The following is a 16,734-nucleotide window of genomic DNA, read 5'->3' on the forward strand; positions in this document are numbered from 1 at the left end:
GGGCGAGAGAAGGAGGGAGAATGGGGAGAGGGGAGAGGGAGAGGGAAAATTGAGCAGACTCCACACTCAGCCCGCAGTCAGATGCAGGGTTTAATCCCACAACCCTGAGATCATGACCTAAGCTGAAATCAAGAGTTGGGACACTCAACCACTCAACCGAGCCACCCAGGTGCCCCAGATCAATTCCTCTTTATATGAGACTATTTTCTGACTTTACTTGTAACCTGAACACTCTAAGGTAGACAGAGTCAACATTTTCTTTTTTATGTAAAAGTAATTTCTAAGCCCAAAGTGGGGCTTGAACTCACAACCCCAAAATCAAGAGCTGTATGCTCTAACAACTGAGCCGCCAGATGCCCCTTTCTCTTACCTAAACAAATCATCTACTATATGATTCTTTCAACATTTCCTGTTACTATGTTCCTATGATTAGGCTGGATGCCCCTCACCCAGGGTAAAAGGAGTTGGATGCAAAGACACCATCCGGTTCTGTCACCTGTCTGTGGTCTCCAGGAGCTTCTGAACTATGAGTTCAAAGGAAGAAGATAGGCAATAGGTAGCTGGTTCTTCCTGATCATCAGCCACATCTGCAGCTTCATAAGCGGCTTCAGCCAGACTGGAGAAAGCCTTAAGATCAGACAGAGTTTTAATATGAGTTCTGTAAAGAACCCTACCCCAAGATAACCCCATTTTTCCTTAACATACCATGGGCAGTATTCCTTTCCAAATGATCTAAGACTAAATCAATGCTAGTGAATCCTTAATTTTTTCTGTCAAGGTCATCAAGACAACCTCTTTGCAGACACCCTTAAAATTACATATTTGCTTATTTATTTATATTGTTTGTCCCACCCCAAATTCTCTCAGCAGCAGCAGAGTACTTTCATCTACCACAAACACCCACCAGTACTTCTTTCTCCACTTATAGAAAAGCAAAAGGCCCACTCCTTCCTATCTGATCGTCCCCCCAACCCCCAAAGGGTTCTAATGAACTACCTTCAGCCTATACTGACTCAGCACTTGGGCCGCCTACCTTCCTTCCTTTTTGCCCCTTCTCAGTAATGGTACTTTTTGTAGCCAGCAGCTCTCTACCTTAACCAAAATTTCTTGTCCCCAAGCAACTGAGAAAAAGAAAACCAGGTCCAGATAGTTTTCCCACTGGGTTAGCATGACTATTCTAAACGGTTTGGGAACCAGTCACCATGAGTCAACAGCTCCCACTGGCTCATGCAATTAGCATCCCCCACATTTTAACTGAAGAAATTAGGAAGGAGATGCTATTCAGAAAAGGCCTTCCAGTGAGGTAGATGCATTTCTCTCCCACACCTCCTACCTCCTCGCGAATGGCTCAGCCCTGTGCATATCTCAGTCGGAAGAAAAACCCTTACCCAGCACACATTTGAAGCCACTCTGGGTTCAGCACTGAGGCCCTCAATCAGACACTGCAGCAGGGGAGTCAAGTAGACATCATTGATGGCAGCTTCAGGGAGCAGTTCACAAATCCGGCCCACGGTCCATGCAGTTGTATCTCGAACAACTACACTGGGGTCTTTCATTAATTCTATTAGGGTGGGCATAGCCTGCAAATACAGCAGTTGTTAGCAGAGCCAAGCAAAAATTAAAATTCATATTGACTGAAGAGAAAATACTGATGGTTCGGATTTCTTTCAAATTTTATGCAAATAATCTCTACACCCAACATGGGGCTCGAACTCATGATCCCTAGACCAAGAGTCACACACTCTCCCAACTGAGCCAGCCAGGTGCCCCCCGACGACTGGGTTTTAACCTGAAGCATCAAGATAGTTTGTCATTTTAAGATACATCTGTCACATATCCAAGAGTATAATAAAATTAAAGTGAAAAGTGAAATAGTTCTCTCTTCACCAAATCCCAGCGTAGAGCCTAGTACGGATGCTTCCACCAGCCGTTTACGGGCTCACTCAGATGATGCGCCTAGAGGAGCCGTGATGGCATCCGCCTACATTCCAAAAGGCTCAGTTCCACACGCACGAAACTCAATTACGATGGACTCTTCTATCACTTATAACAGTAAAACAAAGTATTTCCACAAGACTTTTCATTACAGTAGATACCATTTTGTCCTAAGGACAGAATCATCACACCGCTAAATGCATCCCGGGGAAGGTTTATGACACAGCAGTACGTGAAAAGACAAGTTCTAAGGCTACTGCCCAGTAAGAACTCCATCCTGTTGCCCAAACATACTTGCATACAGAAGAATGCCACACAGGTAAACATTCAGAGTGAACAATGTTTATCCCTGGGCAGTGGGATTAAAGATGACTTTTTCTTTTGGGCCTTTTCTGCATTTTTTCAAATCATGACTTTTGTTTAAGGGGGGGAAAAAAAAAGTCAAGTTTATCCTTCCTTCACTGACAGCAAACAGCAATCCAGAATAACCTGTTTGGATGACTATGCACAGTTTTGTTTTGAAAATATGGGCACACTTTCAAGGAAAAAGTTCAAACAATGAATATCCATCCCCCTTTCCACCCCCAAATTCCCTCAGCTCACCTGGATGACGAGTGGTTTGAGCTGATTGGGCTCTGGTCCCTCCAAGATGCAGCCAAACGCCATCACTGCCGCGTCCCGGTACCGCCAGTCAGGGTTCTTGATGTGTTCTTTGATGAAGGGGAGGACGTGTGGGACGATGTCATCTTCACAGCAGGTGGCCAGGAGCATGAGGCACACGCCTGCCGCTTTGCAGGGGTTCCAGTCGTCGTCGTCGTCATTCTCGTCCTGACGAGAGTATAGCAATGGTCATCGTTTTGTTCAAGGAACACTTTAACTAAAAAAAACCTAGAATTACTAACTCAAAAGGTCTTCTAACTACTCCCAAATGTCACTGGAATTTAAGTTTGGGGGATGTAAATAAAATATAAAACCTTTATATTTTCATTTCTTCCACAAAGATTCATCACACATAACCTTTGTTAAATGAGAAGCAGACGGAGCCAAGTCCTACTGGGCACTGTACAGTGAGATGCACCAGCCTCCACTACACACAACCACAGGGATGGAACTCGAACAGATAGAGCAAAAGGCAGAACAAGAGGATATGTGTAGGATTCTAGTTATATGAAGTCCAAACTCAATCAAAATTAACCTCTAGCACTAAGAGGGAGACAATGAATGACTAGGAAGAAGGTATGAGGTGGCTTCTGGTGTGCCACTAATTATATGTAGTTCAATGAGAAGTTAAGCAAAAAAAAAAAGATTCCATTCAGACAGATCTCCCCTGAAAGTAGAATTCAAGATTTTTCTTCCTTACTGTGACTATTCCTACCACATGGTAATTTAAGGTAGGCTGTCTTCTGCAGCTTCAGAATATTACATACCTAAAAAATGACTTGCTCCCAAATGTGAGAAGCATAACAAAAATATACAAAAGCTCGAAAAATACTAAGACCAAAAGACACAGAAGTAACTGTAAGACTGAACAAAGAGACAAAAATTTGAGAGAACACCCAGTCCATTTCAGACCAAATACATCTCTAGTTATCTTTTACGACTGTTATACTGAAAGAGTCATGTACTTTCCTAAACACAAATGACATTCCCGGGTACAGGGAAATTCTGCAGTGCTCCCAGTCACAGCAGTGTTCCCTCGGAGCACCACTGGCTCTCTGGGAACGCTCCACATGCAGCAGAGGAGAGGAGGGACAGAAAGAATCTTTCCAAAAACCATACCAAAAAAAGCCGTAATGCCTAAAGTCAAAAGGGGACAATGACAACCAAGATACACTTCTTATGAAAGAATTTCTTTATTTACTCATTAGGCCCACGTCTTCATGAAGTCTTGCTGCTTTTATTTTGTCCTGAATCTTACTGATGTTAATGATTATGAACAATTTTTTTTTTTTTGAGAGAGAAAAACAGAGTGCAAGAGTGCAGGCAGCGGGGTGCAGAAGGAGAGGGAAAGGGAGAATCTCAAGCTGGCTCTACACCGAACAAGGAGCCCAACATGGGGCTTAATGATCTCACCACCCTGAGATCATGATCTGAGCCAAAATCAAGAGTAGGCACACTTAACAGACTGAGCCACCCAGGCACCCCCAAAATAATTCTTATCCAACCTCATCAGCATTTTACTTCATTTTAGGTTTTGTATTTTATTTGACAAAGAGATAGAGAAAGAGAGCACAAGTAGAGGGAGTGGCAGGCAGAAGGAGAGGGAGAAAAGCAGGTTCCCCACCAAGCAGGGAGCCAGATGTGGGGCTTGATCCCAGGACCTTGGGATCATGACCTGAACCAAAGGCAGACGCCCAACCCACTGACCCACCCAGGCTCCCTTCATCAGCACTTTACATGTATATACATACTGTGAACTCCTGAAAATAACTCAAATGTTAGAAGGTATTCGAGTGGCCTGAAACTAGTCCATCTCTCTTGTCGACCTTTCTTTACTGCAACTTTAATACTGCGTGTCTCTTGCATTACTTTGGACAAGGTACAGCACTCGGGAATCCGTGTGTGTAGCCTGTGCCCGATCAAGGCTGAAATGTTCAGACCCAACTCTCCTCCACAAACAACTCAGAGCCTAGAGGATTTTAGAGATCAAGTTCAGCCGTTCCCAGTCACCTATAACAGAGCATCAACGAGCTAAAGAGTTGCCAAGTCTTTTTACAGAAACCGTTCCACAGCAAACCAACCCTCGACAATGTCTCACAGCTTAACTGGTTCGATCTGCAAGGTTGACTCACCTGTTTCGTGAGTGTCTGTGTGAGGATTGGAACGAGGTATTGTAGTGCTCCCTTGGCATAAAACTTGCTGGTGTGCTCAGGGGGTCGTCCTTGTTCTGCTGCCTGAGGAGAAACATAAAAGCAAATTCTGGACGGCAGCAAACAGGCTGCTACTAGAGGCCTACAATGTGAGCTGCCCAGGGGTTTGTACAGAAATACACAGAGCAAAGGTAACATCCTCTGTGATCTTTTGGAGGTCCTCGTTTCTTTGGTCTACTTCAATGGGATTCTTTGGGACCATACATATAATCTACCTTAAAGGGTCAAGGCAACCTTAAGAACTACCTTTCTTTTTCACAAGCCCAATTCATATTAACAAGCTGTCATCTAACTAACCTTTGGATCAAGAGACGTACTAAGTTTATGTAATGATGTCAAAAATAAATCTGTGTTTCTTAAGGTGTGCAAGACAAGGCTGGAAACAAAGCTTGAGTTCAAAGATTGCAAAGTGCAGAACTAGCCCCCTTGTCTCTATGGAATTTCTTCACCAAAGTTAGTAAGATGTCAATTATGCACCCCATGTTTTCGTTAGGACTTCCAAAAGGAAATAATTCAGCACCGCACGTCATCTTGTTCAACTGTGACTGCCTGCTGCCCCCTTGTGTTCATGGTACTAATATCAACATTTATAATAAATCACGTCTGGCTGATCTGTAAAGCATGAAATGCCTCATTACTGGTCTGTCTCCCTCCTGAGGGGCTCTGGCTAGCAGAGAAAACAAAATCTCTACAAATGGAGATGCCCTCTAAGCCCAGTCAGAATAAAGCTTTCCCAGAGGAGACTAATGCCCACAAAGGAACTGTGTCAGAGAAACATCTCTCCCGGCTCCGACTCTCTCCCAGGCTCACCTCGGAAGCCTCAATGGCCAAGTCCATTTCCTCATCACACACATTGGACCAGAATTCTATCCCTTGTAGGGCCACCTCATCAATGTCACTTTTCATTGCTTCAATTGTGATCTTAAGAGGGAGGGAAGAAAAAAAGACATCCCAGACCCCAAGTAAGTGCTGGTTCGAGTTAGACCCCCCCCCATTTCCAACCACAAACATTCAAGTGTCAAAAATGTAAATTTATGAAAGCTGGGTCTGAAATGAAAGGTAGAAACAGGAAAAAGACTTTTATTTATTTATTTATTTTTAAAGATTTTATTTATTTATTTGACAGAGAGAGATCACAGGTAGATAGAGAGGCAGGCAGAGAGAGAGAGAGGGAAGCAGGCTCCCTGCCAAGCAGAGAGCCCGATGCGGGACTCGATCCCAGGACCTGAGATCATGACCTGAGCCGAAGGCAGCGGCTTAACCCACTGAGCCACCCAGGCGCCCGGAAAAAGACTTTTAAAATACACTCTTTCCCAGCACAAAGACAGTACAAGTCTTTCTGGCACATTACTGATGGCTTAAACATAACACTCAGACTCAAGGAATTTCCTTGATTTCATAATATTAAGGGAAAAAATTACAGAAATGACAAAACAGCAAGAATGAGGAGTTTTGCAACCAGTTACATGCTCACATACATAAAACAGAAATACTTACAGCAAAAAGAGCAGGACCCATATACGTCTCCATGTACTGATAATACAAGGACATTATCTTTACCAGATTCTGTAAGGCAGCCACTCGTACCTTTCAGAAACAGATTAGTTTGCTATTTAGTTTAACAATGTAGTCTGACAAAGGTAAGTCACATAAATGGGTCAGTAATATAAAGGGTCAACTGAGGTCTATCTGGGTAATGTCAACATTTCCCCAAAAATCAATCTCTTCCCTTTTTTTCACCATCCTTATTATTTCTTTTTCCTCTCCTTCTCCACCCCCCCCCCCCATTTTAAAGGTGCTTGTGGAACCTACAGAGGACTAAGCTCAGGAATGCCACTCAGACTGGATGTTACTCCCACCTGTTTCAAGGGTCAAGGTTTAGGTTACAGCAACAGCAAAGCTGTTTGAATGGCTACAGTGAAAATCAATCACTTGTGTGACTTACAGCAATTGAGTAGCAAGGGTGATCAAAAACCATTTCTTCCTTAAACCTTTTAAGAGGATGGCAACTTCCATTATGTTAACTTTCCAAGAACTGTTTTTCCCTCTTTTATTAAGAATAGCATTAGCCAAACTTTATTTCTGAAGCAACTGATTCCCAACATTACAAACCGCTATCTAGAGATGGCATTTCCCAGGAAAGACGAAGATAAGTTTTTCACCAAAGCTCCCACTCACCCTTGTATCTGGACACTGCGTGGCTTCGCAGACCACCTGCATGATGAAGTGCCTCTCGGACTGTGGGACAAACAAAGATCAAGAGAGTAAGAAGAATACCAACCCTATATATGGAGACTGCTACACTAGCTCTTTGGGGAAAACCCTGTACCCCCCTCAGGGACCCCATAACCCTGAACCAATCAAGCAGCTTTTCCCTGACACAGCAATGGCACCATGAAGGCTAGCTGTCAAGAGTCTGCCTCCCGTGTCTACTACATGACCCGCCCTCGAAAGAGGTCCCTAATCTTTTAATCCCCAAAATGACCTTCACTAACAAGACTCCAAGGAGGAAGTAAATAGGAAAATGTAGGTCATAGGGTTTAAATAATAATGGTTAACCCCCCCAAAACCCTACATTAGGAAAACCCATTTTTTAATATTTGAAATTTAAGAGAATTCAAAACATCTGCTTTACTTCAACATAAATTTGTTTTCTGGGAGGTGGCAAACCCCCATCAAATATAATAAGATACAAGAGAAGAGAGCAATGAAATAGTTCGCTACTATTCCAAGTCTTCTGAAATCTTAAAGGAGGGAATCTAAAAAAACTGCAATTAGAACTGCAATTTGCTTTGGCTTCTTAGACCTCCCTACTTTGTCCACAATAAGACTAAGAAATGGCAAAAGGCACAGCTCAAGTGTCAACAAACAAATACACAAAAATACTTGCAGACCATGTAATTAGTGATCCTGAGTATAGATCTCAAAGAACTGAAAGCAGGGCCTCAAAGACCTATTTGTACACCTGTGTTCATAGCTGCATTATTCACAACAGATGAACAGAAGCAACCCAAATGTCCACTGATAAATGAATGGATAAACAAAATGTTGTCTATGGTATATACATATAACAGAACAGTATTCAGCCTGAAAAAGGAAATTCTGACACAGGCTACAATGTGTATGAACCCAAGACATTATGCTAAGTGAAATAAGGCAGTCATAAAAGACAAATTCAAATACTGTATGACTGATTCCATTTAAATAAAGTATCTGGTACAATTAAATTCATCGAAACAGAAAGTAAAAAAGTGGTTGCCAGGGCCTGGCAAGGGGAGAATGGGGAGTTGTTCAATGCAGAGCTTCAGTTTTGGAAAATGAGAAAGTTCTGGCAACTGGCTGTAAAACAACAGGAATATACTTAACACTATTGAACTGTACACTTAAAAATGCTTAAAACGGTAAATTTTATGTTACTGTATATTTTTTACACAACTTAAGCAATGGAAGAAATACTTTCAGGCAAAATAAACTTTGTTTATATATTAATTTTCAAAAGTACCTTCCAAGGAGTTATGAAATAGTCCAATTTACGTAATTTTTTTTAGGGGCGCCTGGATGGCTCAGTTGGTTAAGCATCTGCCTTCAGCTCAGGTCATGATCCCAGGGTCCTGGGATCAAGTCCCATGTCAGGTTCCCTGCACAGCGAGGAGCCTGCTTCTCCCTCTGCCTCCACTCCCCCTGCTGGTGCGCGCTCACTCTCTCTGAATTTTTTTTTTTTAATTAAACTATACCCAACAAGGGGCTCAACTTCAAGACCCCGAGATCAAGAGTTAGGTGCGCCACCAACTAAGCCAGACAGCCGCCAGGTTTTGTTTGTTTGTTTGTTTTTTTAATAGTAAATGCTACAACCTCCCATGTTTTTTTAAGATTTTATTTATTTATCTAAGAGAGAGAGAATCTCAAGTAGACTCCGTGCTGAGTGCAGAGCCAGCCATGGAGTTCGATCTCAGGACCCTGAACCGAAACCAAGAGTCAGAGGCTCAACTGCCTGAGTCACCTGGGTGCCCCAACTTCCATGTTTTTAAAAATCCCAGAGCATATGCACACTTTGATCTGTAAAAGGAGAAACCTAAGCTTAGAAACAATTCAGATCACACTTTTCCCAAAAGCCTCCCAAAAGCAAACACCTACTCCATGGCCATTTCTCACACAACACAAATCTTCACTAGAATGGAAATGAGTGCACCTAAACAAGAGAGTACTTTCTAGACCACAAACTTAATAAACACCTTTCATTTAACTCTTACTTCTTCCCTTCTGAATGTACACCTTTTTGTCGGAAAAGACTTACCTCTTTGTCAAAGTTTGCTTTGGTGAACTCCAATGAGTTCAGGAGTGCATTTGTCGCCGCCAGCTTCACATTATTACTGGGCTCTTCTTTCCTCATCCCCTGGATTATAGCAGTCAGAATCTCATTGGATTTATCCTGTAGCTGCTCTGGGTCCTGAAACAAGCAGAGAAGTGCAGTGAGTAAAATAATGAGCTCATGACTAACCAGCAGTCCTTTTAACTGTGAAATCCACTCGAGTGAGTATCCTGACTTTCTCTGATCTTTCCCCACACATTTCCATTTAGGGACAAACCACCTGCAAAATATCCCGGGGCCTAGTAGTCCAAAATTGAACTAAAACAAGTTAAATCCATCAACTTCATTTGATTTCTTAGCATAATGACTCTGAGTATGAAGTAATGCTGTTTTTTTTCTTCCCCCTTCTGTGCAAAGGGACATGGTAGTCTGGTGTTCTTCCCAGGCCATCTGTATCAACTGCCAGACACAACACCTAGGCAGTCTAAGTCCAGATCAAGTGCGGACTTCCTGTTTCATCAAGTTTGTATATGGAAACAGACACCCTGGTGGCGGCCTCAGCAGCAGCCACAGTCTCAGGAGCGCTACATTTCACAAACTGCTGTGCCTTCGGTGGCTAAGCCAACCACAGCAAGCGCTGGCAAAGTGTTTCTGTGAAATAGTACATGCAGAGTAACACAGCATGCTGAGGTACACTGATGATTGTGAGAAAGGGATCCGGATGCTCCACAACCAGCATATCCTCTTTTAAAAGTCTAGAACCCCCACCTCTCCAAGCATACAGATTTCTACTCTGAGCTTGGGATTCTCAATTCTCTTTACTTTAGGGCATGATTAGCAATGTGAGGATAAATCAGCTATCCAAACAAAGAAGTCTAGATTAAATAAAGCAGTCCTACTTGCAAAACATTCTGTAGTCGCTTGGCTTTCTCCATCATGTAAGAACAATCTTAATACCACGCACGTCACAATTAGAGGGAATCAGTGCTATGTGAAGTTGGATACAGAAGGCGGTACTTACTATATCTTGGCAAATGTAACCAATAGCTTCCAATGTTGACTCTTTCATGTGCTCTGTGCTGTTTGGGTTTGTGACATTGGCCACCAGCTGAGGAATGAGTTCTGGCCACTGGTTCACTGGGATCTCTGCACAGGCAATACCAGCCACACATTGTGAGGCAGAACTAGGCCGGTAAGTTTCTGTGCCCAATGTCTGCAAAACCTGCGCGCACACACACACATACACACAAAAAATGAAAAATATCAATTTCTAAAACTATTTGAACACATTTTGCCTACCACGCTTTTTACATCAGTCTGAATTTTCTGCAACACACAAAAGTAGAAAAAGGCATATATGTATAGTCAGCTGTCAAATAAAACAAAACAACCAGCCTCATTAACACCAACACAATCACCACTGCTCCAGAGCCTAGAAATGAAACCAATTGTTCCCTACTTCCAAAAGGACTTCTCCAAAGCCAGACACCTCACATCAATGTTCAATGCAAGGTAAGAAAGTGATAGTCAGTAGGGAGACAATGTTAGAAGGCAAAGGAGATGACAAAATTCACCTTCTAGACTCCCTGCAGGAGATACAATGTTAGGATGCTAATAGCCTTGTTTTGTGGACAGAAAATGTAAAACTTCAGAAAGAGCCTAATTCTGGGCATTCAAATGGTTCTGATTCACAGATCGTGGTTTAGCCTGATCCAAGGAAGAGATCTTCCAGCTCATGAGATGTGGAACAAGCTTCCTTTCCTCTGGTCAATGGCAATTTAACACCTGGGGTGACTTTGATAGAAAGGTCTTGGTCAGGGGACATCACTAGATGCAGATACAAAGTTACTGATGTCACCAACACCTAAGAATGAATCCTTACTTAACTTCTAATCTGGAAGGATTTGTTGTTTGCCCAGGAATCAGAGAACTCTTCTCTCCACCATCACCAGACAGGAAGAACAAGTTAGACATGCCAATTAAAATGGGATCTGCTTATCATTAAACGGGTCTTGTTTGAAATTATTATCATATAAAGATTTATGTAAAGTGTAAAGGCACAGGTACAGATAAAGGATAAAGCCACAATTGACCCAAGGTTAATCATTACCACCATCAGCTAATTCAGTCAATGAACTCACTAAGAATCACCAGTCCACTCAAAAGGCAAACAGTTAACTGTTTCTGGCATGAACACAGGACAAAGCATAGCTGCCAGATATTCAGGCCAGCTCTGCTGACTGGGTCAGGTCACTTAGTATCCTGCTTTGTAGCTAATAATAATGAACTCCCCATCTTTCCCCCATACAGTATATCATCATCCCTGCCCGCCCCACTGCCAACAGCTCTGCCCAGTAACAAACTGTTCTGACTGATTCTAAATCAAGGTTTTGCTCTCTAGGGTTACCAGACCTAGAATGGACTTTAAGAAAAACTGTATGTCAAAGACATGAAGCGGAGAGGCAGGGATGAGATGACCAGTGGAAAACAGCAGGGCTGAACACGTACCAACCCAAGTCTGATGAAGGGTTCCAGTTCAGGGTGCCTTTACACTACACCACAGCATAGCCTGGTACAGATGAGAGCACCGACTCCTACCATACCTTTATCTTTCTTCCTTTAAATGGCTTTTCGAAGACCCCTAGTTAATATTGTTTGAGGTGATTTAGAGGCCATAAAGGTCCAACTCTTTAACGGCAGAAAGGTTGTTTTTTTTGTTGTTTTTTTTTTAAAACCTAGGAGGTAACCCTAATAATAACAGCCAATTATCAGAAAGAAGAGGGATAAAGGAGGGACCATCAACTGTGTCCAAAACCCACACTGCAAAAAAATAACTATCAACACTGAGAAAGTATTCATTACCAGAGGTGCTATGAAAGGGAAAAAGGGCCATGATTAACTAATTTTCTTTCATGCAGAAGGGTTCAACAACACATATAATATACAAAGTCTTATCCAAATTTTAACAAGTGTTAAGACTGATATGCCCAAAAGAGCCAATTACAGTTCCAATCATGTCTCATCACATTTACTACGGCATGATTCTGCAAGATGAGAAACTGAATGGGCACTACAAGCACCAAGATTTCCAGTGATTGATGGAATCAACTTCAATTATATCAAGTTACTGAAGGGAAGATTAAAATGTTATTACATAAGCAGACCCAATGTGGACAGAAATAGCTCCACATATTCCAAAAAAGATTCAAAATAAGTTGGCTTTCATAACCTAGTTCCCACAGTCATGAGTACCTTCGTGCAAGACTAGAGAGACAAGGGGTATATAACTTAAAAGAGATGTTGTTGCCTTAAGGTGCACAAATTTACCTAACGCTGATTACCTCGAACCAGGAAATAGCAAATATGACGACATGTGCAAGTACACATTTAGGACCCCCTCCCCCACCGATTTCTCCTCGAATACCAAGGACTAATTGTGTGAATCACCATTTTCTGTGCCCTATCCACATAAGACAGACCACTAAAAAACCTCGTTAACTGGGGGGGTGGGGAAGACATCTGTCCGTCTATTCTGAGTTATCTTTTGCTGTAGCTAGAATTACGGATTTTAGCTCAGTAACAAAGTCACAAGACCTCCATGATGCAGAGCAAGGAACATTCAGTTTTCCTCAAAACTCACCAATCCACTCCTTAAAGATTAAAAACCAGATGCTTCTAAACAAAGTTTTACATAATTTACTAAGTAGATAAAAGCATCATTAACTTCAAATTCTTATTTCACAAACTCTTTGGGCCTAAAAGGCCCCAAGAGATTAGTTCCCCTTTGAACTCCACATACTGCCATGCCTAAACCACCAAACAGTGAAAATGATCTATAGCACAAGTTCAGCAAGAGCAGGGACTGGAGGACTATGAAAAAAAATCACTTAGGGAAGACAGGAATATCTAAAAAATAATTCCTGAGCCTCACTCCAACAAAACAGAATCTCTGAAGGGAGCTTGGAAATATATTATTGTTAGCAAATTCCCTTAGTGAGTCTCAGATTCAAGTCTGGGAACCTCCAATGTGTATACTATGTCAATTCACCAGATTCCACAAATTCTGGCATACAGTTAAAGGTCCCCAAACTGCTGTTTACTTTAGTTTCTGAAAAGAATTCCAACACACTCATTAATGGGAAATGACAGCACCTTACAGACAAGCTAAACTGAGAAAAAAAAATTTAAATCAAATACTACCTTTATCTTCAAATGAAGCTTAAGTCTCAGAAACCTATTATACCACCACCTCTATCCCATGTAAATTACCAAAAAACTAACCAAGATGTTTCTTGTAGGGGGTCCAGGAGGAAAGGATGGGGTGGGTGGGTGGGTGGAGGGTGAGGTTTCTTATTCCCAGAGGCTAATATGACCAAAAAGAGATAAAGTTACTTACATAATTCTTGACTTCCCGTCGAGCATTAGCATCAATTGCAAGCCACCTCTGCTGATATTGTGCCTTGATATCTGGATCTTTAGATGTCAAAGAGTTCTTGATTTGTAGACCAGCTGCAACTCTGGCAACCTGACTGTTTCCTGGATTTGCCAGCACTCTGGACAGTTCCACAAGGAAAGTGGGCTATTAAGAGAAGATGCATTTGTGAATGAAAGTATCTCCTGGGAATTTTACCAACTGAGGACAGCTTACAGAGCACCAAGACACTGGGGGAGACTGAAATTCTTCAGGATATATCATAACATCTCATAAAATGCTACAATACCTACTTCAAGACTCCTATAAAAATGTTACATGGTACACAAGTCAGTGACCCATCACCTCACGCAGCCTCAGCATTTATCGAGATACAGATTTCCCTATCAACAACATTCTTAGTGCTCAAATCTTCACATTAGATCACCCAAAAATAAAGCTCGACAATCCAGTAGTCAGAGGAGTCTTCTATTAACAATGCCTGACACTCAACAAATGAATGAATATGTGAAGACAGGATAGAATGTAAAATTGTTTCCCTAAATTTAAGATATCTTAGTCCAAAAAGATTAATATTCAGGGCGACTTTTGATCTCATGCAGGCAGGTAATCTTGGATAACAGAGGTAAATACTTACAAACCTGAAACATGGATTTAGGAAGCTAGTCCTCTCTTTTGGCTTTAAGTGTTCAATGAGAGAGGAACAATGAAAAAAGACTTACTTATAATTTTGATAATAATTAGAAACAGGGAGAAAGTGAAGAGATAAAAATAGCCAAGACAAATTTGCCAAGAAAAAAGATTTTACATTTAACAATCAACAGTTAACACACTAAAGGCTCCTACACATTTTGAACTTGAGCTGTCCACTGAGCATAGTGCATTTCTGAGAAGCTTTCTCAATCTTTCATAATGCCCAGGTCCCCAAAACTACTCCCTCTGTTTAAAAATTTTAAGACACATTCCTCTTCCCTGCAGAAAGCCCTGTCCAAACGGAAGTTAACAGGAAAAAACCAAAAGCAGATAGTTTCTTACCACTAACAAGTCCTGCAATCACATAAGATAAATCTTAAAAGTTTTATTAATTATGTACCACTAAAGAATGTTAGCAATGCCACAAAGAAGTTAAATGTTAGGAAGAGGATAAAAGGCTTCTTGTAAATGAGCAGAGGCAGAAACAGAAATAAACCCCAAATGGAAGTATTATTGGTCTATGTTAGCAGGAAAAAATCCTTTCTATGGAAAGTTAAAAATAAAAAGTAGTAAAAGCTAGCACCTAAGAGCACAATAAAAAAGAAAGTCATTTAAGACACCTTGTATAAAATGAGCAGTGACAATTTTTTGCTTATATTTCATCTAGATTACAAAGGGACATGTTGGGTTACATTGTTATTTAGGCTTATTACCTATTACCTTTAAAAGATGTCAAGTATCCTCCACCCTTCCATCTGCTCCCCATCCCCCGCAATAAGGGGGACATCAAAGAGAAACATTACTGGCACACAGGCTGTGTCAACCAATCCAGCCCATACTTTTATACAGAGGTGCAGCCTAGTGGACTTCTCTTCATTTTTTCTGTACCCCTTAAATATGAAAACGAGGAACTTTCCTCTGTGAATTCATATGGGAACAGGCCCGATCAAGAATGAGCCTCAGCCTGTTATATGGGTACAAATTCAGTCTCTACCCATCGAAGCAAAAACAAAAACCAAAAAACCCCCAACCAACCCCCACCAAAAAATAACCCAAAGAGGAATACCCAGGAAGGAACGGGAGGAATATTGCCGGAGTGGAGTAGGAGGTATTTGGGTGCCAGGACTGGCCATGAGCACAGTACCAAGGGGCATAGAAAAGGGTAGACTCTGGAAAGTAGGTGGAGAGAATCACAGGGACCACGGGACAGGAAGGAGAAGCCGGCCCGGGTCAGAACAGGGCGGGCAGCTGGGCTCCGAGCTTCCACATGGCCCCTAGGCCCGGCTCCCCCACCCCCACCCTTGCTGAACACGCAGCGCCGCGCAACCTAACTTCCTTTCCCTCCCTCATTCTCCCTCCCGCTGCACCGCCGCCCTCAGGCCGCACGGCGATTGGGCGGCAGTCACCCCGGCGCGCCGCGCCATTGGCCAGCTGCCGGGGCCCGGGGCGGGACACACCCACCGGCTTCCCGATGGCGGGGTTAGGTTGGACCGGGGTGGGGGGGAGGGGGACGGGATGGGGCGGGGTGGGTTCCCGAGGCCTGGGCCTCCAGGAGGGCGGGAAGGCCCGCACGCAGGGGATGGGTGGACGGCGGGATGGGGCACGGCGGGATGGCACGCACCAGGTTTTCCACGGCCGCACGCTCCAAGAACTTCTGCGCCGCTTCCAGTTCCAGCCGATCTAGGGGGAAGGAAAGTGGGAAGGGGACAGGGTCAGAGGGGCCAGGGCTTCCCCTCCCCCCACCCGGTCACCTCAGCCCGACCCCCGGCCCCCGCGTCCTACCGGGAGACACGGTCTTCTCGAGGATGGTGATCAGCTCCATGGCGGAGGTGGTGGCGGGGACTCCTCCTAAGACGACGGTCCGGCCTCTCGGGCGGCGGCTCTAACTGGGGATGGGGGTTGGGGGTCGGGTGGGAAGGGAGGGTGGGGTGGGGGGCGGGGGTCACCACAAGCCCATTCACCGGCTCCCTCTTGGTAGTCGCCCCGGCTCCCTTTCCTTCCTCTTTTCCTTCCTTCCTCCCTCCTAATTTGTTGCTGGCTGCGGCGGCAGCTGCTCCTCTGGCGGCGGGGGAGGGACCCCGGGGGTAGCTCAGAGCGCGGCTGGTGCTCGGGTGGCGGAGGGAGAAAGAAGGAAAGGAGGCGGTAAGTGAACGGCGGCTCGCAGGGAGGGAGAGAGAGGGAGGGAGGAAGGCGGAGGGATATTCGGGCCGGACCTCTCCGCGGCGGCACCGCGCTCCATGTCGATTGGCTGCCGTCGTGGCCACGCGGAATCCCCAATTGGCCAGGCGGTCAGCATTGAAGGGCCGCCCTGCGCCCATTCGCCCGCGGGTTTCAAGGCCCGGGTTGGCTGGGCGGGCAGCAGAATGAGGCGCGCGGATTGGTCGGGGGAAGGGAGATTGGGGTGGGGCAGGCGAGAGCCGGCCGCTGATTGGGCTGGCCTGGTAAAGGCCTTGAGTGCAGACCGGCTGAGCGCTGGGAGGAGGGTGGACCAAAGG

The 16,734-nt window shown here is 43.9% G+C and overlaps 1 protein-coding gene across 1 annotated transcript in view; it reads right to left on the bottom strand.

Annotated features, from left to right (window-relative positions):
* Positions 1–16,436, bottom strand: part of KPNB1 (karyopherin subunit beta 1) — a 28,604-nt gene extending 12,168 nt beyond the window's left edge. Inside the window, exons 1-12 of the mRNA XM_045984986.1 lie at positions 16,022–16,436; positions 15,861–15,919; positions 13,511–13,693; positions 10,136–10,336; positions 9,100–9,252; positions 6,984–7,043; positions 6,303–6,392; positions 5,616–5,726; positions 4,728–4,829; positions 2,539–2,763; positions 1,389–1,580; positions 497–627 (exon numbers count right to left, since the gene is read on the bottom strand). Coding sequence (XP_045840942.1) covers positions 497–627; positions 1,389–1,580; positions 2,539–2,763; positions 4,728–4,829; positions 5,616–5,726; positions 6,303–6,392; positions 6,984–7,043; positions 9,100–9,252; positions 10,136–10,336; positions 13,511–13,693; positions 15,861–15,919; positions 16,022–16,061 — 1,547 coding nt within the window. The 5' untranslated portion in view covers positions 16,062–16,436. The remainder of the gene's footprint in view (positions 1–496; positions 628–1,388; positions 1,581–2,538; positions 2,764–4,727; positions 4,830–5,615; positions 5,727–6,302; positions 6,393–6,983; positions 7,044–9,099; positions 9,253–10,135; positions 10,337–13,510; positions 13,694–15,860; positions 15,920–16,021) is intronic.
* Between the last annotated feature and the right edge of the window lie 298 nt (positions 16,437–16,734).

The sequence above is a fragment of the Meles meles genome, chromosome 18, assembly GCF_922984935.1.
Source record: "Meles meles chromosome 18, mMelMel3.1 paternal haplotype, whole genome shotgun sequence".
NCBI classification, from domain to species: domain Eukaryota; kingdom Metazoa; phylum Chordata; class Mammalia; order Carnivora; family Mustelidae; genus Meles; species Meles meles.